This window comes from Mesoplodon bidens (genome assembly GCF_964165515.1).
Source record: "Mesoplodon bidens genome assembly, chromosome: 4".
NCBI classification, from domain to species: domain Eukaryota; kingdom Metazoa; phylum Chordata; class Mammalia; order Artiodactyla; family Ziphiidae; genus Mesoplodon; species Mesoplodon bidens.
In genome coordinates this window covers 113,549,384-113,561,796 of record NC_138160.1, presented here as the reverse complement: position 1 = coordinate 113,561,796, position 12,413 = coordinate 113,549,384, and the positions used below count along the sequence as shown (strand labels likewise).

At 40.2% G+C, this 12,413-nt stretch overlaps 1 protein-coding gene across 5 annotated transcripts in view; it reads left to right on the top strand.

Annotated features, from left to right (window-relative positions):
* FSTL4 (follistatin like 4) overlaps positions 1-12,413 on the top strand; it is a 723,812-nt gene that overhangs the window by 243,638 nt on the left and 467,761 nt on the right. For 4 of the 5 annotated variants that reach the window (XM_081231116.1, XM_081231115.1, XM_081231112.1 and 1 more), the window contains one exon: positions 1,508-1,690. In XM_081231116.1, coding sequence (XP_081087242.1) covers positions 1,620-1,690 — 71 coding nt within the window. In that variant the 5' untranslated portion in view covers positions 1,508-1,619. Of the gene's footprint in view, positions 1-1,507; positions 1,703-12,413 lie in introns of all 5 variants that reach the window. The other variant, XM_081231114.1, reaches the window with a different exon arrangement.

Here is a 12,413-nt window from a genome sequence, read left to right as displayed (position 1 = left end):
ATCTAACTCCTGACTTTGCTTCCAGAAGAGGCTTTCTGGGCTGTTAAGTCCCAGTTCTTTTTCACTCACAGAAGTGAGGCTGCTTTCCCAGTCCAACTTGCACACCAGAACAAACCTGGACCCCATGGTGACAGATCAAGTTGGGATGGAGGCGCTGAGAAAGCCATTCTCAGGGGGTTAAGCCCTGTGGCAAAGGCATTTGTTCTTTCTCAGTGCCCAGGTGCTCCCTTGTGTTCCTCAGACCTTGCTGTCAGGTGCTGGGCTATGTCTAGTGCTGGCCAGTGGGCTGTGAATGAAAGCAATGAGTGTCACTTCCAGGCCCAGGCATTTAAAAGTGGGCGAATGTCATCAAGGAAATTAAGACAATATGTAATGAGATACTACTACACATCTATTAGAATGGCCAAAATTTGGGACACTGACAGCGCCAAATCCTGAGTTCTCATTCATTGCTGGTGGGAATGCAAAATGCTTTAGCCACTTTGGAAGACAGTTAGGCAGTTTCTTACAAAACTAAACATGCACATACCATACTATCCAGCAATCATGCTCCTTGGTATTTACCCAAAGGATTTGAAAACTTATGTCTATACAAAAATCTGCACACATGTGTTTACAGAAACTTTATCCATAATTGCAAAAAGTTGGAAGCAACCAAGATGTCCTTCTGTGGGTGAATGGATAACTATGGTACATCCAGACAATGGAATATTAATCAGTGCTCAAAAGAAATGAGGTATCAAGCCATGAAAAGACATGGAGGAGCTTTAAATGCATATTAATAAAATCTGAAAAGGGTACCTATTGTATGGTCACAACTATATGACGTTCTGGAAAAGGCAACACTATGGAGAAAGAAAAATATCAGTGTTTGCCAGTGATGGGGGAGGAGAGATGAATAGGTAGAGTACATAGGATTTTAGGGCAGTGAAAATACTATGTGTGATACTATAACGATGGATACACGTCATTATGCAATGGTCCAAACCCATAGAATATCCAATATCAAGAGTGAACCAGAATGTTAACTATGGACTTTGAGCAATTATGATGTGTCAATGTAGGTTCATCAATTGTAACTAAGGTACCACTCTGGTGGGAGATGTTGATAATGGGGGAGGCTCTGCATGTGTGTGGGTGGTGAGTATAGGGAAAGTCACTGTACCTTCCCCTCAATTTTACTGTGAACCTAAAATTGCTTTAAAAAATAAAATCTTAACATGAAAGAAAGGAAGGAAAGAGAGAAGGAAAGAAGGAAGGAAGGGAGGAAGAGAGGAAAGGAGGGAAGTGGGTGGAGTTCTTTATTCCCTCCTCTCTTCCTGCGGTAACAAGATGGAAGAGGACAGGATTGATGCCTGAGTCATCCTGAAATGAGGCCTGACCAAACCTCACTGGAAATCTGATGAGAATGAGAAATATATGTTTGTTGGGTTAAGCCATTTAAGGGTTTAAGTGTTACTGCATCATAGCAGAGCCTACGCCAACTAATACAACTCTTTTCTCATAGCCACTCTCATACTTCAGGGAGTCTTCATCACTGGTGTGGTTTGGGCCCAGGAGGACATACGTTTCAGAGAAGGAGCTTCAAACTGCTTTGTTTGGGATCATGATTTCCCTGCATGTTGATGACAGATTTCCCAAGTGATGGTAACCAGATGGGTGCTGGAGTCAACCTCTTAGCTCTGGCCGGGTGAGTGCACAGGTATGCCGATGTCATTCACTTTTCATAATTTGCATGAAGTTAGAGTGATCTCAGTCCTAATTAAGGAGACATCTTCAGTAGAAAGAACAACATCTCATGTAAAATTCTGTGTATTGGGTCATCTTTCCTCTACCTTTGAAATGATTCATGACTCTCTAAGCTAATAAAACACCTTGCTGAAATAAAACGATTTGTCCAAGCAAATAAAAACCCTGACAGAGCTCCTGTATGGCATTTCCTAGGGAGCTGTAACTGTGAGAGCTAGTTCACTGAGAACTAAGTAGAAAACCCAAATACTGACAAAGCTGCAAAGGAGAAATGAATCACCATTGGGGGGAGTCTGTGCCAGGAAGCACTCCGAGGTCGTAAAATATATGGACTCTCAGTGCAAGAGGACTTCAGCAGGCAGCCAGGCTGGCTTCTTGCCTCGGGCATGCCAAAGCTATCATTCACCTGGCTTCACATGTTTACAGAGCTTCCCTTCTGCACCCACCTCGTGCCAGGCTCTGTGGGGGAGGAAGGAGCAGTGCAGGCTGTGTCTCTCTTAACAAAAGGCCTGGAAATCTGCTGGGGAGGTGAGATTTATTTTGGGATATGATGAACCACCAAAGAGTTAATGTGTTCAGGAAAGCAGATACACAATAATGGAGTTTGAAAAAATTAAAAGGGAAGAGCTGCACTGGATCTTGTCTTCAGATCAGGGTCCCCTACCTCCAGTGTCTTCATTGTTGGTATCATCTTCTTAGAATGGGATGGAGGCCCTTCATGGAGATCCCTATAGCATCCTCAACAGGTGGTTATTTGATCTATGTTCAAATATTTCCAGTGTCTGGAAACTTATTACCTGTCAAAGAAGATCTATTGGACAGTTCTTTATATTGAGTTGAAACCTGCTTTCATCTAGCTTCTACTTGCAGATATAAGACCTGCCCTCAGAGTTAATATAGCAAATCTACTCTATCTCCCACACAACAGCCCTGTAGATATTTGCTTACAGCAGCCAGGCCATACCTCCTGACATATACACATGGCTCCACACACCTTCTCTCCAGGTTGAGCATCCCAGCCTGACTCGGAAGCACAATGTGGCTTTCAGGCCCCTCACCTCCTAGATGGCCTCCCTGGCTTGCTTCTGTTGTCAAAGGCCCTGATGAGAGCCTGGCTGTCTACGTTTGCCCTGGCTGCTCTGCTGCCTCAAGGTGTGACTCTCTCAAGTTACCCCCTAATAATCATATCCTTCCCCCCAGCCTTGGCAACCTCTGATCTGCTTTCTATCACTGTGCTTTGGTCACTTTGAGAATGCTGTATCAGTGGAATAGCACAGTATGTAAGTCTTTGAGACTGGCTTTTTCCACTCTGCATAATGCCCATGGGTATCTTCTGCCTACATGTACTCATGATCCTAAATCATTACATTTTATATTTTTTATCTTGGACAATGTGACAAGGCCTCCGTAACGCATATAGTGACTCATGCCACCATGGCCAGTACATGGAGCATTGGTAGCATGAGCTGGGTGATCCCAGGGAGGCTCTCCTGGTGCAGCGCATCTTTGTGGAGTTCCCTGGGGCTCTGGAACTATGAATGGGATGGATTCGAGTTTTTGCCTTCCTCTTCTAACTATCTCTGTGCTTTAAAACACCAACATTTTTCACTGCCTAAAGATTTTAGCATTTTCAAATGGTTGGCATAAAAATCAAGGGTAATGAAACTTGTCAACCTATAGGTTTTTTTCAGAGATGTATTCTAGCAGGGATGATGGTTCTCATATTGCTAACTCCCTCCATGGTATATGCCTTCAAAGGGTGTGTGTACTCTATGACTGTCTGATCTGGAGAAAAGTTGTACAAACTCAGATTCCAATCTGACTTTGTTAAACTCGAGAGTGATTAGCCAAAGAGTGAAAATATCCACAGTGATTTGGCAACTAGCAATATTACTGCTGAGTATGTCAACTGTAAATGAAAAAGTAAAATGTGTAAAAATTGAGGTTTAGATGGAAAAGAGAGCTGCTCATGTTTTAGGAATGAAAATGATTATTTAGTGAGCTTATATATGTACAGCATGGCACTAAACAAGGAATTTGGGTTTTTTCTTCCACCTCTGAGAAATCTGGGAGGTTTAATGGAATGAAAAATTTCTAATGCAGTCCTCAAAGAGTAAAAATTTATTGGATATAGATTAGCTAATTAGTTTCAGAGGTCAAGCAAAGTAAAACTCAAGAATTTTATGAATGTAATTAGACATGCATATATACGTGGTTGGATTCTGGTAATACAATTATTTTTTAAATTCAACAAACATTGTCAGGTGCCTACTTGGTGCAAATGTCTCTCTGATAGGTATCCAACAAATATTTGTTGAATAAATGATGAATGAATGAATGAATGAACAAGGACAACTTAATAAGGGTGTGACCAGATACCTTGGATCCTTAAATGAGTAAATAATGCAAACTTCAGGACAACACAAAAATCCATAAAGAATCTATCTGAATCCCTTTGCTTAATTACAAAGTTATTTTTATGAACTAGAGCTTTGTATTTTGTTTAAACCAACTCTAGGAAATGATTAGTAAATGTTATAGATTAGGTATCATGCATCCACCGGAAACCACTTCCCATATTTTCTCGCCATAGAAAATAACGATACAATGTCCTTCATTCGTACTCCCAGGTTAGGCTGTAATATAGTAGTTCGCATGCTAATGCTAATGGTAACACTAACACTAAGCAACTCCCTTTTTGAGCCCTTGATAAACACCAGGCTCTGTGCTAAGTGTGTCACAAGCATGGTGCTGATTAATCTTCACCACCTTGTGAATCTATAACCAGTGTCTTTACAAATGAGTTAACTGAGGCTCAGAGCCCTTCAGCCATGTTCCCAAGGTCACAGTGATGATAGCTGTAAAATCAGGGTTTGAATCCAGGTAATTGTCTCCAAAGTGGGAGCTCATAATCTCTTCTACTCTTTTCCGTACTCTTGTCTCTTTCTATTCCTAAAGCCAGTGTGGATGGCATTTGAAAGGGGCCTCACCGAACTTACCATAGCTCCTTATTGCTTTTTGCCTTCAATTATTTCCTAACTCAGACTCCTTCCTTGATCCACCTAAATTAGTAAGTCTGATTATGCATAAAAGAAAAGTAAGGCATGGAGCAAATATGTAGACAAGCTACAGAGAGACATGGTGGGCCTCAGGAACCAAGTGGTCACATCGACACCTTACACATTGACACAGCCTGGGGAAATGGGACAGGATAGGGACCTTGTGAATTCTGAGCATGTTTACTGAGAGGACCTGAGCTGTTTATAGATACATGGCTTCATGATGAGTATAAGTACCATGGCCTTGACCACATGGGTATGTCCTCCCCACAGCCCCATAGGATGCAGAAGACAAGTGAGCAGCAGGGCAGCAGTTTAGGCCAGCCTCTGCCCTTGACACCCACTGGTGGAGGAGTGATGTCTTTCCAACTTCAGCTTAGGTATCACTACGTATGGGAGGATTTCCCTGATTCCCACAGGCTGGATGCTTCCAAGGTGCCTGTACCTCCCCTATTCTCTTGAAACTGCTTTTATTAAAAAATTTTTTTGAAGTACAGTTGATTTACAATGTGTTAATTTTTGCTGTATAGCAAAGTGATTCAGTTATATATATATATTCTTTTTCATATTATTTTCCATTATGGTTTATTACAGGATATCAAATATACTTCCCTGTGCTATACAGTAGGACCTCGTTGTTTATCCATCTTATAAATAATAATTTACATCTGCTAATCCCAAACTCCCAATCCTTCCATCCCCATTCCCCTCCCTTTCCCCCTTGGCAACTAGGAGTCTGTTCTCTATATCTGTGAGTCTGTTTCTGTTTCGTAGTACGTTCATTTGTGTCATATTTTAGATTCCACATATATGTGATATCAGAGGATATTTATCTCTTTCTGACTTACTTTGCTTAGTATGATAATCTCTATGTCCATCCATGTTGCTGCAAATGGCATTATTTCATTCTTTTTTATGGTTGAGTAATATTTCATCACACACACACACACACACCACATCTTCTTTATTTATTAATCTGTTTATGGACATTTAGGTTGTTTTCATGTGTTGGCATTGTAAAGAGTGCTGCTATGAACATAAGTGTGCATGTATTTTTTGAATTATTGTTTTGTCTGGGTACATGTACAGGAATGGGATTACTGGATCATATGGCAACTCTACGTCTAGTTTTTTGAGGAACCTCCATACTGTTTTCCACAGTGGCTGCACAAATTTACATTCCCACCAACAGTGTAGTTCCCTTTTCTCCATACCGTCTCCAACATTTGTTATTTATAGAATTTTTTTAAATGATTTTCCTACATTAAATTATTTAATTAAATTATGTACACGTGAATGCATTATTACACTTGTGAAAAAATTTAAATACAGGTAACACTTAATTTTTTGACCATCATTCCCAGCCCTGGTTCCCTTCCCACCTTCCCAGAGGTAACCACTGTTACCAGTTTTGTGTGCATTCTCCCAGACTATTTTCTATGCATTTAATGCATATGTATGTAGCCATAGGAAACAATTTACTGTTTTAGGTCGTTGATTTGTTGTTGGTTATTTTATTTACACCAATACTATGATACATTATCGATCATTCTTCAAATTGCCTTTCTCACTAAACAATCAGTCTTGGAGTGCTTTCTGTATTGATACTTATAGAACTACTTCATTCATTTTGGCTGTTGCATGGTATTCTGTGTTGTGACTATACCATGGTTTATTTAGCCCGTGTTGTATTAATTGACATTTAGGCTCTTTCCACTTTTTCTCTCTTACAAAAGACGTGCTCATAGATGCTTCCTTATATAGCTGTGTGAGTGTATCTCCAGAGTAGATTCAGAGAAATGGCATCACTGGATCTTAAGATCACCTGCTTCTTTCTATGTGTGAGTGAGAGGAAAAGCTCTTCTGAAGATCCTGGAGGAGAAAAAGCTTAGTTCTTAAAAGTCTGAAAAATGATTTTCCCCCGTAGTTTGTTCTTGGCGTTTAGTATTATCTTGAGGTTTCTAGCTAGTGGGGATGGGTACAACTGAACAAGTAAACGGACATACCAGGATTGAGAGGAAAGATAACAATCAGGTTTGGCTGAGTTCAAGCTGGTGTGTTCTCACTCGCTCTCTTTTTTTTTTTAACATCTTTATTGGAGTATAATTGCTTTACAATGTTCTGTTAGTTTCTGCTTTATAACAAAGTGAAACAGCTATATGCATATGTATATCCCCATATCCCCTCTCTCTTGCGTCTCCCTCCCACCCTTCCTATCCCACCCTTCTAGGTGGTCACAAAGCACCGAGCTGATCTCCCTGTGCTTTGCAGCTGCTTCCCACTAGCTATTTATTTTATATTTGGTAGTGTATATATGTCCATGCCACTCTCTCACTTCATCCCAGCTTACCCTTCCCCCTTCCCGTGTCCTCAAGTCCATTTTGTATGTCTGTGTCTTATTCCTGTTCTGCCCCTAGGTTCTTCAGAACATTTTTTTTTAGATTCCATATATATGTGTTAGCATACAGTATTTGTTTTTCTCTTTCTGACTTACTTCATTCTGTTTGACAGACTCTAAGTCCATCCATCTCACTACAAATAACTCAATTTCCTTTCTTTTTATGGCTGAATAACATTCCGTTGCATATATATGCCACATCTTCTTTACCCATTCATCTGTCAATGGACACTTAGGTTGCTTCCATGTCCTGGCTATTGTTTTTATCATAAATCATTGTTGAATTTTGTCAAAAGCTTTTTCTGCATCTAATGAGGTGATCATATGGTTTTTATCCTTCAGTTGGTTAATATGGTGTATCACGTTGATTGATTTGCATATATTGAAGATTGCATTCCTGGGATAAACCCCACTTGATCATGGTGTATGATCCTCTTAATGTGCTGTTGGATTCTGTTTGCTAGTATTTTGTTGAAGATTTTTGCATCTGTGTTCATCAGTGATATTGGCCTGTAGTTTTCTATTTTTGTGACATCTTTGCCTGGTTTTGGTATCACGGTGATGCTGGCCTCGTAGAATGAGTTTGGGAGTGCTCCTCCCTCTGCTATATTTTGGAAGAGTTTGAGAAGGATAGATGTTAGCTCTTCTCTAAATGTTTGATAGAATTCGCCTGTGAAGCCATCTGGTCCTGGGCTTTTGTTTGTTGGAAGAGTTTTAATCATAGTTTCAAGTTCAGTGCTTGTGATTGGTCTGTTTATATTTTCTATTTCTTCCTGCTTCAGTCTCAGAAGGTTGTGCTTTTTTAAGAATTTGTCCATTTCTTCCAGGTTGTCCATTTTATTGGCATATAGTTGCTTGTAGTAATCTCTCATGATCCTTTGTATTTCTGCAGTGTCAGTTGTTACTTCTCCTTTTTCATTTCTAATTCTATTGATTTGAGTCTTCTCCTTTTTTTTCTTGATGAGTCTGACTAGTGGTTTTCAATTTTCTTTATCTTCTCAAAGAACCAGCTTTTAGTTTTATTGATCTTTGCTATTTCTTCCTTCATTTCTTTTTCATTTATTTCTGATCTGATCTTTATGATTTCTTTCCTTCTGTTAACTTTGGGGTGTTTTTATTCTTCTTTCTCTAATTGCTTTAGGTGTAAAGTTAGGTTGTTTATTTGAGATGTTTCTCGTTTCTTGAGGTAGGATTGTATTGCTATAAACTTTCCTCTTAAAACTGCTTTTGCTGCCTCCCATAGGCTTTGGGTCATCGTGTTTTCATTGTCATTTGTTTCTAGGTATTTTTTGATTTCCTCTTTGATTTCTTCACTGATCTCTTGGTTATTTAGTAGCGTATTGTTTAGCCTCTATGTGTTTGTATATTTTACAGTTTTTTCCATGTAATTGATATATAGTCTCATAGTGTTGTGGTTGGAATAGATACTTGATATGATTTCAGTTTCCTTAAATTTATGAAAGCTTGATATGTGACCCAGGATATGGTCTATCCTGGAGAATGTTCCATGAGGACTTGAGAAGAAAGTGTATTCTGTTGTTTTTGGATGGAATGTCCTATAAGTACAATTAAGTCCATCTTGTTTCATGTGTCATTTAAATCTTGTGTTTCCTTATTTATTTTCATTTCGGATGATCTGTCCTTTGGTGAAAGTGTGGTGTTAAAGTCCCCTACTATGATTGTGTTACTGTCGATTTCCCCTTTTATGGATGTTAGCATTTGCCTTATGTATTGAGGTGCTCCTACGTTGGGTGCATAAATATTTACAATTGTTATATCTTCTTCTTGGATTGATCCCTTGATCATTATGTAGTGTCCTTCTTTGTCTCTTCTAATAGTCTTTATTTTAAAGTCTATTTTATCTGATATGAGAATTGCTACACCAGCTTTCTTTTGATTTCTATTTGCATGGAATATCTTTTTCCATCCCCTCACTTTCAGTCTATATGTGTCTCTAGGTCTGAAGTGGGTCTCTTGTAGACAGCATATATATGGGTCTTGTTTTTGTATCCATTCAGCCAATCTGTGTCTTTTGGTTGGAGCAGTTAATCCATTTACTTTTAAGGTAATTATCGATATGTATGTTCCTATTACCATTTTCTTAATTGTTTTGGGTTTATTTTTGTAGGTCTTTCCTTTCTCTTGTGTTTCCTGCCTAGAGAAGTTCCTTTAGCATTTGTTGTACAGCTGGTTTGGTATTGCTGAATTCTCTTAACTTTTGCTTGTCTGTAAAAGTTTTAATTTCTCCATCGAATCTGAATGGATCCTTGCCTGGTAGAGTATCTTGGTTTTAGGTTTTTCCCTTTCATCACTTTAAATATATCCTGCCACTCACTCTGGCTTGCAGAGTTTTTGCTGAAAGATCAGTTGTTAACCTTATGGTGATTCCCTTGTATGTTATTTGTTGCTTTTCCCTTGCTGCTTTTAATATTTTTTCTTTGTATTTAATTTCTGATAGTTTGATTAGTATGTGTTTTGGCATGTTTGTCTTTGGGTTTATCCTGTATGGAACTCTCTGTGCTTCCTGGACTTGGTTGACTATTTCCTCTACCATGTTAGGTAAGTTTTTGACTATGATCTCTTCAAATTTTTCTCAGACACTTTCTTTTTCTCTTCTTCTTCTGGGACCCCTATAATTCTAATGTTGATTCATTTAATGTTTTCCCAGATGTCTCTGAGACTGTTAACACTCAATTATTTTCATTCTTTTTTCTTTATTCTGCTCCATGGCAGTTATTTCCACCACTTTATCTTCCAGCTCACTTATCTGTTCTTCTGTTTCAGTTATTCTGCTATGGATTCCTTCTAGAGTATTTTTAATTTCAATATTGTGTTGTTCATCACTGTTTATTTGCTCTTTAGTTCTTCTAGATCCTTGATAAATGTTTCTTGTATTTTCTTCATTCTGTTTCTGAGATTTTGGCTCATCTATACTATCATTACTCTGAATTCTTTTTCAGGTAGGTTGCCTATTTCATCTTCATTTGTTTGGTCTTGTAGTTTTTTTCCTTGCCCCTTCATCTGTTACATATTTTTTTGTTGTTTCTTTCTTTCTTTTTTTTTTGATGGTGCAGCTGTATTCCTATCTTACTGGTTGTTTGGCCTGAGCCATCCAGCACTGGAGTTTTTAGGCAGTTGGATAGAGCTGGGTCTTTGTGCTGAGATGAGGACCTCCGGGAGGTTCACTCTGATTCATATTCCCTGGGGCTTGAGGTTCTCTGTTAGTCCAGTGGTTTGCACTTGGAGCTCCCACCACAGGAGTTTGAGCCCAACCTCTGGCCTGGGAACCAAAATTCCGCAAGCTGTGTGACATGGCAAAAAAAAAAAAAAAAAGAGAGAGAGAGAGAGAGAGAGAGAGAGAAAGATTAAAAGGAGCAGTACAATATCAAAGAATAAAAAACAATATAAAATTAGAAAGATAAAAAATATATTTGGAAAAATAAAAATATAATTGAAACAACTGCAACAAGGTAAAATAAAACCACAACAGAAAAAAGAAAATAAAAAGGGGGGTGGGGGGGGGAAGAAGCCAAAAGGAGAGAACAATAACAAAGGATAAAGAATAAAATAAAATTAGAGAAATAAAAGATTTATTAGGAAAAATAAAAATATAAATGAATAAGCAACAATGAATCAACAAGGTAAAACAGAACCCCAATCTAAAAGAGGAAAAAAGGAAGGGAAACCCCCCCGCCAAAAACAGCCTTGGCTATGGGAACAGAGTTTAGGTGGGGGTGCAACTTCAGCCTGGGTGGGGTTTAGGGTGGGACAGGACCTAGGCGGGTGGGGGGCTGACATTCAAGTATGGGGCAGGGCCTCTGCTAAGGACCTGCATGGAAGGGGAGAGGCAGCAGGTCCAAAGGAGGGCCTCTGGAGTGTGGAGTTCTGGAGTTTGGAGGTAAGGCCCTGGGTGAGGGTGTGTGGGTGGTATTTAGGCCCAGTGCATTGAAGGAGGTCTCCAAGTGTAGATGTAGGGCCCTGGGTGGGGGTTTAGGAGTGGACCTTGGGTTCTGCATGGCAGGAGGGAGACTCTGAGGGCAGAGGATTAGGCCCAGGAACCCAACAGGTTCCCCCGTGCCTAAGTGGACAGGGAAAGCATTGGCCATGTTCCCTTCCATTCCTCCGTGCCCCACCCCCACTGTCTCCCCCCGCGTCTCCCCTGTCCCCACTGGACCCCTAACCATGGGTGGGTCCTGCTGAATGTAGGAACTCCTCCCCTCCCCCAGCCATCCCTCAGGTGTGCAGGTCCTGGAGGTCCAGCCTTTACTTTTGCTCCCCCTTCCCCCACTCCCATTCCCTCAGAACCCATGCGGCTGGAGGGGGCCCCAGTAGGCAGAGGATCAGGCCCGTGATCTCAGAAGGCTCCTGGGAGCCCAAGTGGGCAGGGGAACCCTGGTCATGCTCCCTTTTGATCCTCTGCCCTCCCAGTCGTCCCCTAACTTCCCCATTCGGGTGTGGGATCCCTTCCCATCCCCCAGCTGCCCCTCACGGACACCAGTCCTGTCCCGCCTCCACTTTTCCTCCCCTTTCACTCCCCCCACATCCCACATCCTACCTGGTCACTGGGGGATCCTCCCATCCCCTTAGGTGTCCATGGTCCCCCACTGGTGCCTTGTAGGTACCCTAGTTGTGTGGAGATGAGAATTCCACATCCTCCTAGTCCTCCGTCTTGACTCCGCCCTATAGAATTTTTAAAGATGTCTCTTTTGACCAGTGTGAGGTGGTACATCATTGTAGTTTTGATTTGCATTTCTCTAATAATTAGTGGTGATAAGCATCTTTACATGTGCCTCTTGGCCATCTGTATTTCTTCTTCAGAGAAATGTCTATTTATGTCTTCTGGCCATTTTTGGATTGGGTTGTTTGTTTTCTTGTTATTGAACTGTATGAGCTTTTTGTATATTTTGGAAATTAAGCTCTTGTTGGTTGCATCATTTGCAAATATTTTCTCCCAGTTTGTAGGTTATCTTTTCATTTTGTGTATGGTTTGATTTGCTTTGCTGCTCAAAAGCTTATAAGTGTGATTAGGTCCATTTTTTTATTTTTGTTTTTATTTCTATTGCCTTGGGAGACTAACCTAAGAAAACATTAGTACAATTTATGTCAGAGAATGTTTTGCCTCTGTTCCCCTCTAGGAGTTTTTTGGTGTCATGTCTTATATTTAAGTCTTTAAGCCATTTTGAGTTTATTTTAGTATATGGTGTGAG